The 22,005-nt window shown below is 37.6% G+C and overlaps 1 protein-coding gene across 3 annotated transcripts in view; it reads left to right on the forward strand.

Moving 5' to 3' along the window:
- Positions 1-22,005, forward strand: part of RIMS1 (regulating synaptic membrane exocytosis 1) — a 487,540-nt gene that overhangs the window by 132,886 nt on the left and 332,649 nt on the right. For 2 of the 3 annotated variants that reach the window (XM_065400581.1, XM_065400582.1), the window contains exon 2: positions 15,459-15,672. In XM_065400581.1, the coding sequence (XP_065256653.1) occupies positions 15,459-15,672 (214 nt within the window). Of the gene's footprint in view, positions 1-15,458; positions 15,673-18,199; positions 18,212-22,005 lie in introns of all 3 variants that reach the window. The other variant, XM_065400580.1, reaches the window with a different exon arrangement.

Raw genomic sequence — 22,005 nt, forward strand, 5'->3', positions numbered from 1 at the left:
ATGTTTAATATCTGGGTAAAGGAAAATATATTTAAAATGGATGCATTAGATAAAAGCCTGTCTAGGATCAAGTAGCACTATAACTATTTTTAAACTGAGCCCATTATGCCAGTGTTTATATTCATTCTTTCTCCGCTTGTTTGCAGCTGTTAGTTTCCTATGGCTCAGTACCAGCAACAAAATGTTCACTGAACGGTTCTATACTCATTCCCTGTATTATAAATCATTGCCTCCTCACCAACTAATCAGTGCTCTTGATTCCCAAAACATTTTGAAGCACACTTATTTTGCTAACAGTGTTGTCTCATGTTGCTCTAAGAAAATTGAGAATTAAGGATGTTGATTGGCCAGTGAAGACAATAGTATATTTCTTTCTCAATCCTGATGAAACTTTAGGTAAATTTCCAACAGATGTATTTTCTTTTAGAAGGTATTTATATAAATAGCTTTTGGCCAAAAGATTTTATTTGGGCATCTAAATTTTGATTTAGTAGCTTAACTTTAGGCACCGAGTTTGAAAATTTTGGTCTGCATCTTCAAATCCTCCTGGTTAATGCAGTAATGTAACATAAAATGAAATATTTTAGTTTCCCAAATAGTGGTAATTTAGGACATCCTATAGATCCCCATCTTTCTTATGTTATGTATATATTCCCATCTAATCGTTGTTTGGCCCCTCTGAGATAATTTGATTTGTCTCAGTTCAAGTTCCCTCTATTTACACTAATTAGCATATTTAGGAGAGGCCAAGGATTGTAAGGGTCTTGGAGTCTGAACTACCCCTGTTACCCATAAAGGAAGTCCTCCCTGATGAGATTTGAGACATGCTGGCAGTGCAGCGAGCATGGGAAACTTGCCCTGATGCTTGATAAACAGAGGACTTTATTTACAAGAGTTGTCAGTCTGACACCTTTCACAGGACTAAATCTTCAATCAGTGTTTTTTTTAAAGCTGAAGTTTGGGGATATAAACAAACTTGATGCAAATCAGAATATGCAAATTTTCATTTAATATTGTGCATAAGATGTTTGCATAACAGCGAGTGTCCTTTTTGTTGTTGTTGTTGTTGTTCCAAAAGTTGCAAAGCACAGTCACTGAAATTTCAAAAAGACAACCTTAACTTTTCCATTTGGATAAACAAAATACAAAGCAGTGTACACACCAAAGATTAAAATATCGATGCTGCTTATGGCATATAACCAAAGGTCAGGGACGGCCCACAACATTTTGGCACCTGAGGCGGGGAGCTCAAATGACGCCCCCTCGCTTGGGCCAAAACTTTGAAAGGTCTCAATTCTGCCTTCTTCCTGTTCTACTCCTCTCATGGTACTGCTCTGCTACCTACCCCCAATAAAGGAAAACTAACAACTTAAAATTCCTTGTTCAGAAATTTTAAGTAACACTTAACTTTCAAACACCTGAACAGCAAATGTAACTTTTCTTGTCTGCATCGTAAACACTGGCATTTTTATCTGTTTGAATAATCAAAATGGTGCTTTCCGTGCCTTCTTGGTTGCAAAGATTTGAACTGCTTCCTGAAGGTCCACAGTCTGGGTCAGCTCATGCTCTGTTGAGATGGTTGCAAGGCCAACCAGCCTCTCCTGTGTTATTGTGGAGCATAGATGTGTTTTTATTAACTTAAGCTTGGAGAATCTGTGTTCTCCACTGGCAACTGTTACAGGAAGTGTTAGAAATATGAACAGAGCAACAAAAGCATTTGGAAAGAGGGTGGTCATCTTATTTGTGCACATATATTTGGAGTTGATCCTGCTGAAATGTATCTCGGAAGGGCTTTCAGTTCATCACCTAAATCACTCACATCAATATCGCTCATGTCATCATGTGTCAACACTGTCTCTAGTGCCCTGCATTGCTGTGTAGGCCTTCTTCAGGTATAGTGAGGAGTTTTGGAATATCATACAACATCCCAAATATACTGCTGTGTTCCTTGAGCTGCATGAAACGTTCTTCAACTGACTGTATGGACAATCTAGCACCTGGTTAAAGAATTCAACTTTGAATTGTTGTTTGGGGTCTCTTATGGGATTATCCCGTGCCTCGTAATCAAAATGTCGTCTTCTTCGTTGATTCTTCTATTCTTGAATGGTTGGGAAAATAGCTTCAGTGTGAAGTTCCTCTGCCAACTTCTGTGCACTATTCACAACGTTTTGAAATCCCTCATCTGACTGGTAAGAATGTAGGTATGACTTTGCTTTGTCCAGTTGTTCCATTGCTTCAGATATATCAAGGTCAACACCTTGGAGTCTCTTGTTACAACATTTATTTCAAACAGTATGTCATGCCACAACACTAAGCCCCACAGAAATTTGAAGTTATGTATGTTTTTGGTGATTCCATTTCCCTCTATCACTGTTCTCTCACAAACAGTTCCTGTCATAGCATTATCCTCCATAATGGCAACTATGGCATCATCTATTTTCCCAATTTGGTGTTTGATAGGCTTTATCGCCTCCACTCGACTTTCCCATTGTGTGGCACTCAGTGGTTTCAGTGTCAGAGAGGAAGTTCCCAGATGTTGCTTCAAAATTTGCCATCGATGAGTTGATGCAGAGAAAAATACATAGATGCTTTGAATTACATTAAAAAATTCAGCAGCCTCACTAGAAGCTGATGCCGCATTACTGACCACCAAGTTCAATGAATGAGAACTGCATGGGACAATAAAAGCTCGAGAGTTTAACTCTCGGATCCGTGTCTGCACTCCTCTGTTCTTTCCTCTCATGTTGGCACCATTATCATAGCCCTGACCGCTCTCATGTCGGCTATTGCAATTCCCATATCTTCCAACTTTTTAAGAAGCACATTTGTCATACCAGCTCCTGTAGTATCATCGATGTCAATAAATTCTAGAAAATGCTCTCTGACAGTCACCATTGCAGGGACATTTTCACTCGGTTCCGTTGTTGTTACAAAACGCACCATTAAAGTCATTTGTTCCATATGGCTGATGTCAGGTGTGCAGTCTAGAATAACAGAGTAATATCTTGCTGACTTCAGATCTGCCACAATCTTCTGTTTAACTTTTGTTGCCAATAACTCTATGATCTCATTTTGAATTGTTTTTCCAAGGTAGAGTTGTGTGTACATTTCTTGGGTGATGACTCTTCTTAGATGCTCCTGGAGTACAGCATCAAACTCAGCCACCAGCTCCACAATTTTAAGGAAGTTTCCATTGTTTGGCACATACAGCTGATCTGAAGTGCCACGCAGTGCTAGGTTTTGGGTAGCAAGCAGTCTCACCATGGCAATGAGCCTTTTCAGAACATTTTGCCAGTAAAGAGACTCTGATGCAATCTTCTCTTGATGCTGATCATCTAGGGTGGCCTTTAACCTTAGTCTCATCTCAAGTTCTTTCCACCTATGGAATGCTCTCTGGTGATTTGCTGCCTTCTCATGGCATGCCAGATTTCTAGCCAGATTCTTCCAGTCCTTTGTTCCTGTAGAGCCCAATGTGGCTGGAACATTAGACTGGAAGAGTTTGCAACAAAAACAGTATGCAGCATTCTGGGTTTTTGAGTACATAAGCCATAGCCTCTCCACTTTGTCACCATTGGAGATTTCACGCCAGTAATGTGTTGGATGGAAACTTCTATTTTCATTGTCTTTGGGGAACATGAAGTTTTTCACTTGCTGTGGCCTATGCAGTACGAGGAAGTCCCTCGGGCTACTGCTCAAGTGGGTCCACAGTCCTGGATCATCTAGACTTAAGGAACTAAACTCAGCAGCAGCTGTTTCTTGCGCCTCCACCACACTCTTCTCTGATCTACACTTTTCTTCAGGAATGTGCCTGGTTACATCCATTTGAGATGGAGATATGGATGCTGCAGTAGCTGCCAGGTCACCTGCACTCTGACTAACTAGAAGATCAGGCCTCTCCTCACCACACACATCCTCACTGGGGCCGGAAGGCTCACCGTGAACATTTGTGTCTATGTATCTCAGGAGAGCTCCTTCCTGCTTAGATAGAAAAGCTTCCTTTGCTTTCTTTCTTTTTCTGAATGGTGCCCCAGAGGGGCGTTTTCTTCTTTTACTCATGACTGCTGTTCTGTGCCAGCTATAGTAGCTCTCAACACTCAATTGAAGGGGACAAATAAGCAGGCTGGTAGCAGGGCCCGAGTGAGGGAAGTTATCAGCGTCTTAAGGGCCTAACTGGCTCCTACTACTTCAGTTGACTGCCTGTTCTCCTCAAGTGGGTTCAGGGAAGCAGCAGGAAACAGGAAGCTCCCTGAGAAGCTGGTGTTAATCAGTCCAGGCTCCTGGGGGTGCTAGAGAGGTACATAAGAGGCTCCTCCTCCTCTCTCTCCCTGTAGCTCCTGCTGCTTTCTGTTATTCCCTGTCACCTTTTCTCCTGCCTGCCTGTTATGTCTTTTGTGTCCTCCTTCCTCCAGCACAGCACTCCATCATCTCTGTGCATCTAGAGCAGAGAGAATAGATATGCACCAGCAGCAGTCACAATTTTCTACACTCTGGGTCCTAGTGGCACCCTCCCCCACACACACACAATCTGGCCGCCTCAGTTCTCCTCATGGTAAGGCCAGCCCTGCCAAAGGTGGCTCACTGATAGAACTATCAATAATAGCATAGCATAGTTCACAATTCTAATATTACAAACAAAGAAGTTTGTTATAGCTGGTTAAGATTCCTAATGGGAAATAATGTAAAAAATGCCCTAAGTAGGAAAAATAATGATGGATCCCATAGAAATACATCAAACATAGGGCAGAGTTATGCGAGTTTGTGTGTGACCATGGTGGCTGATTGTGGCTGAGAAGGTTAGATTTGTTGGAGAACAGATGGCGTGTATTTGAAATGTCTGTTGGCTTCAATGTGTGAGGGATAATGTATGCCAATATATGGCTTTACTTTATATTTCTTGTATTTCTTATGATTTTGGGGTTTGTCATTAGCAATCTGGGCTGGTTTCATGAAGTGATTTGTGTGTGAATACTGCAACTAAAACCAGAAATTCATTTTCCCATGGGAATTTGGTGACTGCTTATTGGAACTATATTTGAAAAGATGAATTTATTTACAGCACCTGTGTTATTATTTAGATGATAGGCCATAAATGCAAATGTAACAAAATATTTTAATTAAAGGATGAAAACAGATGTCACCATTAGCAAATAAAATAGAAAGGAAATTACATTTTGTCTAAGACTAACTTTGATATTGAAATATACACAGAAATAGAAAATAAATACCTAATGATTGGAGACTAATCTAGCATTCAGAGTGTACTAAGTAAATTATAGAAAGCTAAAATATCTCATTGAACATAAAAGGTTGGTATGTCCTGAATACGGTATATTTTATCACTCTCCTCACAATATTAAAATAGACCTATTTAAATCTGTGTTATTTATTTTCAAAAGAAAAATGTTTGATTATTTGTTTTCAGAGTCTTTAAAGTTTTGATGATTGGTTTTAAGGTTGTCTGACTTCAGTGAGACTTAAACACATACTTAAGTGCTGTCCTGAATTGGGGCCTTGTTTTAGCAATGTATCAGTTTGTTTCATGAGCAATTATGGAATAAACCATTGTCAAGTGCCAGTGATTTTGTACCCACATTCAGCTACTGCTACCGTTCGCTTTTCACATGTTTTGCATACTTTTGCTTTCACAAAATTGTATGTCTATTGAAAAGAAAGACTTTCAAGGCCAAGGAGTCCCAATCTGCACTTCTCCCTGACAAGAAGCAGCACTCCTGTTCTTACAAGACAGTGAATTAGATGATCTTTTGCATTTCGGATTATAACGTGTATTAATGATAATAGACATTAAACATCATATTGATACCAATGGGATCCCCTCCTGAGTGAGATATTACAAATAAATGCTCAGATAGCATGGTTTTGGGTACAGTATAAAAACATTAATAAATAGAACTCAATATGTTGTCTATTGCCCATTGATTAAAATCAGATGAAGGATCATCACACAATGTGACAGTGGCCCAGATCCTCAAAGGTATTTAGGCACTTAATTCCTGTTCATGTCAGTGGAAGTTAGGAGCGTAACTACCTTTGAGCATCTGGACTAGTCTTTATTCAACCCAGCTTGAATACATTTTGAAGTAATATTTTGTGTGGCATTGCATTAGTTAATTTACTAAAGTCAAATTATATCTACTGAATTCTCTTCATCCAAAAGCTTTGTCATATGATCAAAAAAGTTATGATGTTTGTTCTGCTCATTATTTAGGTTCTTACACATACTACTGTCTTTTTTTTAAGTGCAAAGAAGAGACTTTAGACTAAACATAGCACTTAAACCAATTATTTAACCTGACTGTCCAGACTTGTAACCCATGTTAATTATAGCTTATAGTTTTATTATCCTCTGCATAGAGTAGCTAAAATAATGTATTTTAAAATTACCCTTAAAATTTAAATCAGATCTTTTTTTACATGTTGCTAGTTCTTTATTTCCTATTTTATAGTCTTAAATTGCTATCATGGATGCTCTGTACTTGTTTCTTTAGTTTCCTTATTGTTAGTAGAATTTCAGATTTTGCTTAGATTTTTCTACTAAGGAGTCTTAAAATGCTTATGTATACTGAGAAAGAAAAGTCCAGGGCCTCATTATCATCCTTTCTGTAAGACAATGCAAACTCCAAGCACAAAATTGGCAAGCAAATAGCCTGTGCTAGGTTTGCAACCAAAGCCATCTTCTGAGGAATTTCTACAAGTTAAGAAAGCACAAATGCTTCAACCAGGCTGTAGTCCTCCACCAGGGTTTGCAATCTGAAATCAATGGACTTTTTCTCGTTAAGTCACTTAGGGTGGGATCCACAAAGGGACTTAGCTGTTTCACCACTGAGTGTCATAATGTCTAACTTTTAGGTGCATAGAAAATCACAGGAACAACATTGTGATCCACAAAGCCGATTTAGGTGCCTAGTCTCCGTGTATAATGAATGGGGAGAGATAGGCGCCTAAGAATGTGATCCACAAAAGCCAGCATGCTAGGCAGGGAGCTGCCTAAGCTAGTCAATGGAAGATGCTGATGAGAGGAATGGGTCCTAAACCCCTCCCCCATCTCAGAGATAGCCACCTACATCGGCTTAGTGATCCATGTACGGGACTTGCCGCATGGAGTCAGTTGGCATAGGTACCTAAGCTGCTTCTGGAGGGAATGAGGTAGATGGCTGCCTAGCTCCACACAAAATAGCTGGAGGAGAAGGAGGCGGTGTAGGTCGTGGTGCCCAACATAGCCTAGTGACTCTCTGGTGTGGGAGCATGTCGGGGACATGCTGTGGGGGGTATAAAGAAGCAAGACAGGAGCAAGCGGTGCTTGAGTAATTCTTGGCTGTTACAAGCCAGCGTAATTTAGAGCAACTCTGATGATTTTTTAACATGTGCTGGCAATTGAACCGTCGCAACAAGGGCTGGTCACAAAAAGGTCATGTAAAGTCATTTTTACCCTCCCAACTCTGGTGCATTGAGCACAGCCCTGATACAGTTGTGGATGATCGAGCACTTATTCTTTTCTTCCTCTTTCCCCTCTCCCTCTCCTCACTAGTTTTCTTTCTCTTTCCCTCTCTTTATTTTATTCCCTTTCCTTTCCTAATCTCTATAGCTTGTTTCCATTTTTATGGAGTTGATGGGAGCTTTTTTCTTAACTTCTATGGGCACAGCATCAGGCCCTTAATAGCTATAGTATGTTACAAAAATATTGGTTCTAATTTTAAAGGCCTTATTTAGGACATATTCCATTGAACTCAGGAGTTTAGCTTCATTAAGACCTGCAGGCTTGGGCCCAATGACAATGGCTTCTCTTACTGAAGTATGTAATTGAAAACCAACGTGAAGTGGAGTTTTCATAAGAGTTAGTTCATCTTTGATATATAAAAGCAACTTTTAGTTAAAAAAGAAAGCCTATAAAAGTTCCTGCAAGCTTGGTCAGAGGGAAGCTTCCTGGTAGAGCAGCTGCCTGTGATCATGCTGGGAGGAATAGTGGGAAGCTAGCAAATTTAGTTTCCTTTATTTTAGATATCACACATCACTGACTCATAATCAACCAATTGTCCCTCTTGAGTCACAAGGTTTCTGAAGCACCTTTATCTTTCAGTAGGTAGCCTCTTTCATGTCAGATAAAAATTGAGAGCACTGGTGGGCTATAGCTGCACTAAAAAAAAAAATGTATGAAAATGGAATCTTCCAATTACTTACATCACTGCCAGGTTTCATGCAGCTCCATGTGTGACATTTTATGCAAATTATTTAATTAGATAATTTGTACATTTAAAAAACCCTTCATTTAGTAAAGATTTAGCTTGAAGATTGCGTGGATTCACTGATGGTGAAAGACATTAGATAACCGTGGTGAGAATGAAGTCTTTTGTTTATCTACAAAGACACAGTTTCCTGCACAGGCTGCCCTGCCACCATGCCTCCACTCTGCCATGGTGAGGAGGGGGACTTTCTCTAGGGGAAGAAGGGGTAGCTCAGTCGTTGTGACCTAGATAGTTCTTGGCCACTCTTCTGATTCTACAAATTTCTGCCAAAACACGATGTGAATTTGTGATAAGGGAGCTGTAACGTAGTCATAGCTCAAACATATCTCATAGAGGAGCCACCCAACATCATTAAATGCGAACAACTTTTATTTCCTACTGGTCTGATCTGGACTCATAGTGGTGGGAGGGGGGTCTCAGTGTTGTAAACTCTCCCAATTTTATCATAAGTCTTATGATATTTGGTGTTATACTTAAAGCCCCAGTTCCTGGAGTCATGTGAATATGGGAGAATGTGAACTTTCACTTAAAAAAAAAACCTAAGATTTTTGCATCCTCATGTTTGTAGAGAGAAGCTTGAAAATGTGGCCTAACTGAACCCTAAGCACTCAAGAGAAACCAGGATGCAAAACAAATAAACAAAAACCAAACCAATTATTTGACCTAAAATTCATGTAATTTTATAAAAATCTCACAATTTTAGGTTTCTGACTCAGGATTTTTGAACACTTGCAGTTAGTAGTACAGATGACTTTTCATTAGCAGTGTCCTGAGGCTCCCAAACCCTCAGTTAGTGGTAATGTTAAACCTTAAAAATAATGCACTTTCAATAAAGATGTTTATTAATCCAAGTTCTGACCTCTGACTGAACTTAAACAGGCCCAGGGTTTCCTCACAGGCTGCTTTGTCTACTGCAAGCTTATTTTACAATCAAATGTCACACCCTGATCTTAAAGAGACAGTTCCCATTAGAATAATAGAATATCAGGGTTGGAAGGGAACCCAGGAGGTCATCTAGTCCAGGACCAATCCCCAACTAAATCATCCCAGCCAGGGCTTTGTCAAGCTAGATAAGTTCATGGAGGGAATGGTTTGATGGGATAACGTGATTTTAGTCAATTAGGCAATAACCTGCCTAATCGCTGGTAAAATGAGGGTCCGGCTGGAGATTCTTGCCTGTATGCTCGGGGTTCTACTGATCGCCATATTTGGGGTCGGGAAGGAATTTTTCTCCAGGGTAGATTGGCAGAGGCCCTGGAGGTTTTTCACCTTCCTCCGCAGCATAGGGCAGGGGTCGCAAGCTGGAGGATTCTCTGCGACTTGAAGTCTTTATATCACGATCTGGAGACTTCAACAGCTGAGTTAAGGGAAAGTGGGTGGGTCAGCTTTTGTGGCCTGCATCATGCGGGAGGTCAGACTAGATGACCACAATGGTCCCTTCTGACCTTAAAATCTATGAGTCTATAAGCCTGACCTTAGAAACCTCTAAGGAAGGAGACTCCACCACCTCCCTAAGTAACCCATTCCAGTACTTCACCACCCTCCTAGTAAAAAAGTTTTTCCTAATATCCAACCTAAACCTCCTCCACTGCAACTTGAGACCATTACTCCTTGTTCTGTCATCTGCTACCACTGAGAACAGTCTAGATCCATCCTCTTTGGAACCTCCTTTCAGGTAGTTGAAAGCAGCTATCAAATCCCCCTTCATTCTTCTATTCTGCAAACTAAATAATCCCAGTTCCCTCAGCCTCTCCTCATAAGTCATGTGCTCCAGCCCCCTAATCATTAAACCAAATACAGGTGATTAACATATAATACAAATATTAATAATAAATATAACATATAATATACATACAATATGAAACATCCTTTGAATTTCTAAATATTATAGAAGACAATCTCTTAATTCAAAAAGTGTTGCATCCAAACACAGTGGAATACTATATTAGACCTAATCTTTACACTGTGGACCTGATCACTGAACTAAAAATTTATGGTAACATTAAGTACAAGAGATTGTGACTTGATTACATTTATAATGGACAAATAGACTAAAGTCCAGACCAGTGGTGTATATATTTGATGCAATAAAAGGGCCAGTTTCACAAAGCTGAAAACAATTATGAGCCAAATCAGTTGGGAAGACGAATATAATCAGAAAAATGTGAATGAGAACTGAGAATTGTTTAAAAACACTTTACTAGATGCCCCAAAAGCCACAATCCCGTAATCAAGGAAGAAGGCTGTGTTGGTTAAAAAACCGACCTGGTTTAGAGGTAAAGGGAAGGCAGCTATAAAAAATAAAATAAAATAAAGTGGAAGGTGATAGTAATATATATATAAATACAAAGCTAGGAATGGTAGAAAACTGATAAGGGAAGCAAAGTGTTTGGGTCACATGTAGTCTCTATTCTTAGCATGTGTTAGCTAAACCCAATCTAAACTTGACTACTTTTCCTACTAAAGACAAACCCTGTGTGGACCAACCCATAGAGTGGGACGTGATACACACAGCTCTTTGTGAGATAGCAGTGGAATTCTGGGTATCAAGACTGCTGGATTCTACTCCTGGCTTTGAAAGCAGAGTATGATCAAGTAATTAAAGAAAATACACCAGAGCACATAATTTGGCATGTTCATTCTGAAGTAGATCATAGAATTTACCTTCTTGGGCTGATTGCTAAGGCTGATGTAAAATTAAAAATGCTGATAAAGATAGACAAAAAAATCTAACTGATTTTATGAAAAAATTGTGTATGTGTAGGGGGCAAGATACTGCATCTTATTCAGAGCACTATTTTTTTCACACCATATGTGCTACAGCTGCTGAGCTGTACTTTGCACTTCTTACAGCAATGCCACTTATGAGAAGACACCTTTTTTTCTAATAAGATGTGCCCACAGCAGAACATAATTTTAGTATAGAAAATTAGATGTTTAAGGTTGTGAGAGTCAGTAATTTCAGTTGAACATAAGAGAAGACAATGTGAAAATGCAATCTTCAGTGCCATCTGCTGGACATGTGAAGTGACTAGCTACATATTTCAAAGCTTTTCAATATATCTAGACATAAATTGATGCAAATTCATGGCATTCTTAGAAAACGTACGCAGAAAAAGCATGGAACATGTCTTTAAGCAAAATGGACCTTTTTGTCATGTTCTGTCTTTTTTTTTTTCAATGAGAAACAATGGGTCTTCTTGAAAAGAAACAAAATAAAACAATACATTTGGTGGTTTTCATATCATATGTGCAATGTAGGAGAGATAATGTCGCTGTAGAAACTCTTAACCTTTTGAATTTCCTCACTTTTATGTACTTAATTTCTCAGGTTTAGTGCTACTTTAACACAATATTTTTTGCCTTTATTTTCCCCACAAGAAGGGGCTGCTGTAATCCTTCTCCATCCCAGTTGAGGGACTTTACGCCTCGTGAACCCATTTACAAGTCAGAAAAGAGCAGGACTAGTGTGAAATCTTGGCCTTATTAAAGTCTGTAGGAGTTTTGTCCCTGACTTGAATGAGGCAGATCGAGAAGCCACACCTTTGTTTGAGCAGAAGGAGCTAAATTCCAAATGTGAATTTTATAAAGTGTGCTCCTGTAGTTCCTATAAAATGAAAAGTGCTCTTCTAACAACATGAATTTCTCATAGGATCTATCCTTGGAATGAGCCAATAAAGTAATCCAAAACAAGAACTGCAGTTGATGCACCATGTGTGCCCACTGTTCTGAACCCACTTAAGTGAGCACTGTGTTGATATGAAACAAAAACAAATATGAAACTTTTCTACTACACAGGCAAAACACATTACTTTAAACCTTAACTTAAAAAAAAAATCTAACCCTTTTTCCTCACCCAGATTTAGATTGATTTTTTTTCAGTGAGTCTGCATTTTGTACTCTCAGTAATTTTTATATTTTTTCTATCCGTATGAAGCTTCTGAAATTTTTTATGTTAGGAATTGTGTATTTTTTCATGCTAATCTGACTTGGTAACTGATGAACAAATAAATACCCTTTGGGATGAAACCAAGCATAGGGGGAAGTTTCAAAGCAAAAGGAAAAGTGAGACCATTAGGAGTGAAAATGAAGGGATATAATGAATCCAAACTCTGTCTATCATGGTCACTGCCATATGATAACAAATAAAAAAAACACCCCCCCCAATCAAAAAATAATTCAATTTAGGACAAACTAATCAGTCAAGCTGGTAGAAATTTTTTGACCAAAATATTTTTCCTTTGGAAAATATTGTTTTGTCAAAATCTATGGAAAATGTCAATTTCAACAAACTGTTTTGGTTTTCCAACAACAGAATTTGAAATGAAAGTTTTTGTTTCATATCAACATTTGAAAACTCAACATTTTTTTCTTTTTGCTACACATACTAATAGAAAAGGAGCAGGGCAAAGATCTTAAGACAAAAACAGATGTACTGTATTCTCTGCAATCAGTTCTTTCCTGCTTTACTATATAACCCAAGTTTGGCAATACCAGGCCAGTGTGTAGTGGAGGAAAAAATTAATTAGTTTCCATGCTATCATTCCATCCTAGAACAAAATGTACAACAAGATATCCATCAGGAATTTTGTTGCAGCAAAACTAGTCTAGTCACAAATTAAATAACATTAAGCAAAATTCCTGATGGATACATTCTGTGTAATAATTGATTTACTTATGGTACTCTTAAAATTATTTGGATATTTAAATTGGTTATTTTACATATTCCTTAACATTTTTAATAGTTCCCATTAGAAAGCTATATGTGAGCAGATGGCATTAGTTGTCTAATAAAAGTAGTTATATACCAGGGGTGAAATCCAATAATGTAGCCAGTAGTAGTATTGTTTTTCAGTATTTTGCCTAATTCTCTTGACCCATTTTTCTCTTATCTAATCCAACATTGCAAATGTTGCTTAAGCGGTTTAGCAAAAATAAGACTTTGGTGCTACAGCCAGCTTTTTCATTAACACAAAACACTTAGGATAGTGTATAATGCTTATAGAGAGGGAGAAGAGAAAATTAGGATAACTTTGCCTTTTTTCTTCTGTTTCTTTATTAGAATGGTGTCCTAACAAGGTGACTATTATTAGTGTAATTGCTGATTGATTTATTCCTGAATCCCATGTTTCACTTACCCTCATATGGGAAAAACAAGGACAGAGAACATCATTCTTTGCTTACTATTAGAATTGGTCAAGTACTGGAACAAAAAATGTTCCAGTATTCCCTGAGTACTAAGGCTTCCATTCAATTCATTCTTCTTCAGCCCTTTTACTATTTGAAACCAGTGAAGCTTCAAACTAGACCGCGTGGTTTGGTCACATACATTGATGTTAATTATTTAACTATTATTAATTTATTTAATTATGAACAACCATTTCTAACACCAAATATATGTATTTTATCATGAATTCCGGCGGCCAATCTATTAGTTAATTGGATTATGAATTGCAAAGCTTGAATAGCATCTAAAAGAGAAAAATATCCAACTAGTTTAAAGAACCTTTGGGGGAAGTTTGAATTGATTGTGTTACTAGTTAAGATTGAGTTCTATTTGTATCTCATAAAAGGGCACTCAAATATAGAGCTCCCACAAGAGGAAAATATATATAACTAAAATCTGTTAAAGGGCGTGATTCTCAAAGCTAGTATAAAGTAGCCAGCTCAAAGCAGGAGGAAATGATGAAGAGAATAATCAAGGCTTTCATTGACAGACACATGTACTTACATAATGTATTAATTTCAAGATGTCCTGTTTCTATTAATAAGATATTTAGTTTTTCATGTTTTATAATATATAAGGAGATATATATTTAAAACAGTATAAATATGTGAAAACGTTGCATGTGGTCTCTACATAAGGATGGTGAGGTGTATATCTTTTATAAATGTCTCTCTGTATTGTACTCTCACACATATGGGATCTATAACTTCCATGCTAGTTGTAATAGACAGAAAGCCAGAGGTCAGACTGAGGAAAAAATAAGTAGTGGTGATGTCTTGGTTCCCACTATGAAACATTTTCCTACTTGTGGCAGCAAAATGTGCCACTACTCACAGTAGATGATGTAGATGTTCGTTCTTGTACGGTTTGATCAGCTAACAATGTTGAAGTTCAAATTGTCATAATTAAGCTTCAGTCACCATCTCATTCAGATCAATAGAAGTCCTTACTTTTCTCAAAGCTATTTATTATTTAAGGAGATTTGCAGACTCAAAAAGACACCACTGTGTTTATTTTCATATGGTTCACATTTTGAAGGTTACCTTCACCACCATAAGGGTTGTGATTACATTTTTTTAAAATGAAGAATTTAGATTCTAGAACAAAATTGGAAACAACCAAGGAAAAACTGCTTGTTTACGGAACCACTGCTAACTGGCCTAATCCGGCAACGAAAGCTGGAATATATGGTACACTCTATAACATCCATGTAATTTCATGTGGATTTATGCAAAGCATGAACTCTCATGTCAGAATTCTAGGTACACTGTGAAGGAAGAGCCCTGCAATTACACTGAAAGAGACCACTGTAGTAAGGGCCAGAGTGTAATCTTTAGTAAGTCCATATACCTCTGGTATCAATACTGCAGGCATTTTTTATTTTATTTGACACTGGTCTGGCTGTTTATGTTAAAATATGTGCATTTCACTTGGGGAATTTTTTCTTGGTTTTAGAGATGATGGCAGAATGTTTGTTGAAATCTTTAAGTTATGGTCTTTAATTGTTCCATAGCAGTCTAACCTTTTAAACTGACCTTGCAACACGCATCCTGATTATAACCTATGGACACTAGTGCAATGTAAATAAATAAATAATAATAGATGAAACTTTGCTCAAGCAAATACTGATATTTTTAGCTTTGATTTCATACTTGTTAGATACTTTTACATCTGACTAGGGTTTTTTGGTAATCTGTAACTGTATATTTGAAATTGGTATTAGTCATGTAAAATGATTCGCCTGACATCTTTTAAATAATTATCTTTTGACCATTTTCTCCTGTTAGTTTACGCCTATGATTTTTTATGTGAATTTTAAAGCTGGTGGGGCAGTCTTTCAAATTCAACTTGTATTTGATATTGTGTATTTTATTTGTTGTAAAAGTGCCTAGAATGTTAGATGCTATTGTAAATCAAAACACAAATAGTTTGTCTTGTTATTGTTATAAACTGTTTTCTCTTCTGTGCAGGAGGTTGCATCAACAATTTGAAAGTTATAAAGAGCAAGTAAGAAAAATAGGTGAAGAATCCCGCCGCTACCAGGGAGAGCACAAGGATGATGCACCAACGTGCGGAATCTGTCTTAAAACAAAGTTTGCTGATGGCTGTGGCCATTTATGCTCTTACTGCCGGACCAAGTTTTGTGCCCGATGTGGAGGTCGTGTTTCTCTACGATCAAACAATGTAAGTTTTCTACTGTATAGTTTTTATTGCAAATATTGATACGCTCAAACCTACAAATTGTTCCTCACTTATCTTACTTTAGCATCTCTTCCATCCATCATTTCATCTTGATCCTTTCTAAGGTGGAGTTTCTGTGGTGGTAGGTAACAAGTCAAAACAATGTATTCCAAAAGTATGGAGATTTAATACACTAAGTGTATTAGTTTTAGTTTAGTTTTAATTTAGTTTAGTTTTAAATTGTAGTGGTCTTGTAAGTTACCATGGACTAGATTCCCTCTCATGGAGTTAATTCCTGATCCTTCTGTCAGGCAGGTGGGGTTTGCGCCCTCTTTTCCACCTGTATAGAATGAGCTGGAGAGCTTGGCCCCAAACCTTTAGGTTTCCCAGGGATCTATATGGAAGCCTTCTAGCTGGCAATTCCCTTTTCTCTGGCATCATAGATCCATTGGTGGCTAACTATCTCACTCATTCATGAGAGTTGAGATATATATGTAGAAGACCACTGCCACATGCTGATTTTAGGGGGATATCCTGGCCCCATAATATGCTCTAAAATGTTTAAATAGTCTTTCATCTTATCAACGGATATGTTAACTATTGTGAGACCTAGTCCAGCTTCCCAGATGCTGTCTCAAGGCACTAGAATCTTTGACAGTGTCCTAAATATATTTGGAGCTCCCTTTTTCTATATGAACTCAATTCAAAAATTTACAAGAAACAAAATACATAATACAGCTAATCCCTTCTACAACTGAACAATTGTTGTGCACTTTTCCTCTTCTCTGAACTAGAATTTATTTTATTAAGGATCTTTTGAAATTCAGGTTTTAAAAAAATTAAAAATGCAGAAACAGCCTATTTCAGAGTTATACCTTGAATATGTTATACTCTTAGTATACCCGTTTAACTCCCAATAACCCTACTTGGAGTTAAATGCATTTTTTGAAAGAAGAATGCAGCTGCATACATGACCTGCTGAATATGTTCAGAGTTTTAAAACTATGTGTGTGCACCACATCCTATCACCTGCAGGTGGTATCATTAGAACAAGTTATATAGGAAAAACTAGTTTACTTTGGTATTTTAGGTAATATTAGGCAGTGCAAGATGTACAACACAGCTTATTCAGAAGAACTTGAACATGTTTTAATTATTCCTTATCTAATATTTCTGGTCACACGTCAACATTGGTCCAAAATTTGTTCCTGATATAACATTGACTTCAGTAGTGTTGCACCACGCATAAATTTGGTTTACTGTATTTAAAATAAAGCCAAAGGGGGTGACTTAAAACCAAAGACATTCAGAATTAAGGTTTAAACTACTTCCTGAATTTTTCTTGTTGTGCTTAGTCGTTGCAGTAATTATCATTCTTTCTCCAGACCTTTAGAACAGTGGTGCTTTCTATTAGTTTTGCAAAATTCTGTACTATTGTCATACAAGGCAAGGACAGGAGAGTAAAAAATTATTGGTTTTTATCAATATCAACATTGTTATCAGGGTAAATGTGAGTTAGAATATTTTTGTACCTGGTCTGGGAAATGTTCATGATGGTTTTGCAAGGCTGTTACCAATTAAGTATAGTAAATTGCAGTACCTAGGCACAATAAAGAAAGTCAGCCCACAACAGAGACTTCAAGCATTCAATATAAAATAACCTATTTTTGATTGATAGGACCCATCCGTGCTGGAAAAGCAACAGACTCTGCAACAGAAAAGCAATCTGGTTACATAGTTGCCCTCTTACCCAGTTATGAAACAGTTACAATTTGTTTTGTGCACATGACCTAGTGTTGTTATTACTGGGGCAGATGACTGGACTAAAGCCTTGGAAATGGCTAGAGCTTTAGGCCAGTTATGGAACATGGCTAAGGCCTGGCCACGTTATAGATTTTAACCATGTTGTAACTGGGTCAAGAGACATCAGTGTTATAGCTTATCTGATAGTTGTTTTTGTAGTATAGCTCTAAAACCAATTAACTTCCAATTTTTGACTCACTTAAAACTTTAAAATGGTCAAATTGTCCTATTTAAAATAAATAAATAAAATAAAAAGACCCCCCAGATGTCATAACTGGGTTAAGACCTTGTCCAGTATGTTGACTTGACACGTTTCTAGGAGAGGAAGTGTTAAGTTATGGACTCTTGAAAACAAGCAACCTGTGATGAAAACACAAATACATAACTACAGGGCCCTATTAGGTGCCCTTAAAACATTTAGAAAGTGTTTCTCATGGCAAAACTGACATATTAATTGTTAATATTTCCATTCTTCTTTGACTTCTCCATTCTTTGCTACAATCTTTCATGCTTCTATGTGTCTATGTTAGAATATATATATATTTGGGCATGTAGTACTATAAATATTTTTATTTACAAATGTTATATATTTTTTTTAATTCTTACGTTTTTAACTCTTTATAGAGACACTTACTAGAATTGCCTTTCTTTGAAATCTGCCTAAAATCTTTTTCTCTTCCTGTTTCTTTTTTGTCTTTACTCTGCTTCCTTGGATGCTTTCCCAAAGGAGGACAAAGTGGTTAGAATCCATGCTTTCTTTTATCATTTATTATTATAATGTTGTTAGTAAAGTAAATGTGAAGTATATTAATGTTAATTATTGAACTGAAATTTTAAAATCATCTTTTGCAAAAAACAAAAAACAAACAAACCCCAAAACAAAACAACAACAAAAAACCCAAGACCATTCCTGGTTTGTGTGCAGTTGCCAAAATTAGGATAATCAACCAAATTCATTAAAACCTGTGGGCAGTGATCAATCTCTATAGTTCTAAAGAGTTCAAGAAAAGAGCAGGAGATGATAAAATGTAATAAAGAGCTTATTTCAGTAGATATGAGTACAATTACAACCTGACTTTTGATTTTTCTGATACAAGGTCCTTCCATCTGCCTTCAGGAAATCTAGTTTAATTTTTTAAATATATTTTTAATTTGATATATATCATTTGCTGTGTCTTAACTCTTGCTGCAGCAAAAAATCAGTTGACTTCTAATTCATGGGAAGTCAGCCTTTTGATTTTACATCTGAAGTATTTTCACCATGCTGATGCTGGCAAAAGATACTGCCTAAAAATGGGCAAAAGTATAGTGGATGGCGCTTCATGAATCCCATGTGAATAAGGCAAATCATACATTTTGGAAAGTTGAAACGTTGTGGAGCGGTCTGATTCATTATTGAAATGTGCAACAAGGCCTATGCATTTTCTGAGATAGGACCACTGTGCAGCATTTCTGGGTCAAATAAGTATGTTTATGTGGAGCAAGCAGAACTCTGTGTTCAGTAAGTGGCTGCTCATCCAGCTATGCATTCTCTGCACTGGAGGAAATAGTGGATGGATTTGGGTGAAAGAGCAGGTGTGTTTTTCTTAGCTTCTATTCCCAGCCAGACAGATGTAGTACAGAGCCAGGATCCCAGCCCAGAGGCGTCACTCCAGACTTTTACCTTAGCATATCAGGCAATGGGAATTAGCAAGCTTTCTTCAGTCATCTGAACAGCAAAAGGTGCTGGAGGCCTGACAGCCAAGCATAGCGTTAGCCATCCCTGACTTGCAGGCAGCAATGCTATAACTGTGTCATGGAATGGCAATATTTCATCCTGCAGAGGTCAGAGCACAGGCCTAATTTGAGACTAAGGCTGCACCCCCCCCCCCCCCCCCCCCCGCGGGAGAAGCATACCTTCCATGGGAACTGCACTCTGTATTATTAGGATTGCTGTTGGCATATTTACGCTTTTATATATATTTATATATATATATGGAGCATCATAGTATGGGAGTGAATCGAATGTGTCCTTGATATTGATTAACATATATGCATGCAGTACACATTATTATATCTCTAGATTTTGATTTGCACAGGCATTTTTGGCAAGCTGCCATCAAATCCTGGAAACTGGTCCCTCCGACCAGCCTCAGGTTCCTCCCCACTCCAAAGAGATACTCTCCTGTGTACTTTACGTGGGCTTTCATAATGACTGTGAATTATGACATTATAACTTTATTGCATAGTTGGACACTTCACTGTATAGCATATTTGGCACTCTGGACAAAGTGGTGAATTGAGCTGTGGGGCTTTCTGATAATCTAACTTATTTGGGGTGGGGGGGAAAAGCTCCTGATGCAGTACTGATCTGTTTCTAAATCAATACAGCATTGATTAAGCCAACTTGGTGTATTAACAGGGGATAGCTGTTACTGCAAAAGCACTCGATGATGTGAGGAATGTGGAGACAGCAAATACATTACACCTCTACCCCGATATAACGCTGTCCTCGGGAGCCAAAAAATCTTACCGCCTTATAGGTGAAACCGTGTTATATCGAACTTGCTTTGATACGCCGGAGTGAACAGCCCCGCCCCCCCACACACCCCGGAGCACTGCTTTACTGCGTTATATCCGAATTCGTGTTATATCGGGTCACGTTAGAACGGGGTAGAGGGTAGTATTTTTTTTTTTTGTTAATAATGCTTGCTTCTTTTAAAATTTTATATTTTAGGATGAATTTAAAAGTAAAAACTGAGTAAAAATAACTGGATGTCCTTTTACAAGGAACACAATTGGCTGCATTTATTTAAAGCAATGTCAAAAAAAGTTAGATTTTCCAATGTTCAGTAGCTCAGAGTTCTTGTCTAATTCACATATTAGGTCCAGTCTTGCAGACTTTATTCAATCTGAATAGGAGTTTAACCTGAGTAAGGACTTACTTATGACTTCAGGACTGGGCATGTTGTTTCCACTCAGCTTTTTTACACCACCATTTAATTACATTATTTCTAATTGAGGATGATCAGGTTAAATTTTTTAAAGAATGAAGTGGTCCAGGTAAAAGAGGGTTTCTCCTGCCCAGCATGTACTTGTATAACTGTCCACATAGGGGGATGGGTCAGCATCCCCACAATGACCTGCTCTGAGGCTGCTGCAAAATCTCTTCATGTCGCTCTACCACTTAAAGAGGTACCCACCTTCCTCAAGCAAGCCAGACAACAGGCCTCCCACTTAATGTGCAGTGTGGTCAGTTGCATTACTTTTAATCCAGAATGATCAGGTTAAATTTTTTAAACAATGCAATGTAGATCACTTGTTGATTAAGGAAAAACATAGGCGTCAATCTTTTCATTTGGCAAATTTTTTTTTAGTGACTAAGACTTGGTTTTGAAATTATAGGACAGAACTTCCTATCTACTAGGGCTGTCAAGCGATAAAAAAAAATCACGATTAATCACGCGATTAAAAAAATTAATCGCGATTAATTGTGCTGTTAAACAATAATAGAATACCATTTATTTAAATATTTGTGGATGTTTTCTACATTTTCAAATATATTGATTTCAATTACAACACAGAATACAAAGTGTACAGTGCTAACTTTCTATTTATTTTTTTATTACAAGTATCTGCACTGTAAAAGAAATAGTATTTTTCAATTCATCTAATACAAGTACTGTAGTGCAAACTCTATCATGAAAGTTGAATTTACAAATGTAGAATTATGTACAAAAAAACCTGCATTCAAAAATAAAACAATGTAAAACTTTAGAGCCTGCAAGTCCACTCAGTCCTACTTCTTGTTAAGCCAATCGCTCAGACAAACAAGTTTGTTTACATTTGCAGGAGATAATACTGCCCGGTTCTTGTTTACAATGTCACTTGACAGTGAGAACCGGTGTTCGCATGGCACTGTTGTAGCTGGAATCGCAAGATATCTGCATGCCAGATGCACTAAAGATTCATATGTCTCTTCATGCTTCAACCATCATTCCAGAAGACATGCATCCATGCTGATGATGGGTTCTGCTCGATAACGATCCAAAGCAGAGTGGACCAATGCATGTTCATTTTCATCATCTGAGTCAGATGCCACCAACAGAAGCTTGATTTTCTTTTTTGGTGGTTTGGATTCTGCATCTGAGTGTTGCTCTTTTAAGACTTCTAAAAGCATGCTCCACACATCATCCATCTCAGATTTTGGACGGCACTTCAGATTCTTAAACCTTGGGTCGAGTGCTGTAGCTATTTTTAGAAATCTCACATTGGTACCTTCTTCGCATTTTGTTAAATCCACTGTGAAAGTGTTCTTAAAACAAACATGTGCTGGGTCATCATCTGAGACTGCTATAACATGAAATATATGGCAGAAAGTGGGTAAAACAGAATCAGAGACATACAGTTCTTCCCCAAGGAGTTCAGTCACAAATTTAATTAACACATTTTTTTAACAAGCGTCATCAGCATGGAAGCATGTCCTCTGGAATGGTGACCGAAGCATCAAGGGACATACGAATGTTTAGCATATCTGGCATGTAAATACCTTGC

This window comes from Emys orbicularis, chromosome 3 (assembly GCF_028017835.1).
Source record: "Emys orbicularis isolate rEmyOrb1 chromosome 3, rEmyOrb1.hap1, whole genome shotgun sequence".
NCBI lineage: Eukaryota > Metazoa > Chordata > Testudines > Emydidae > Emys > Emys orbicularis.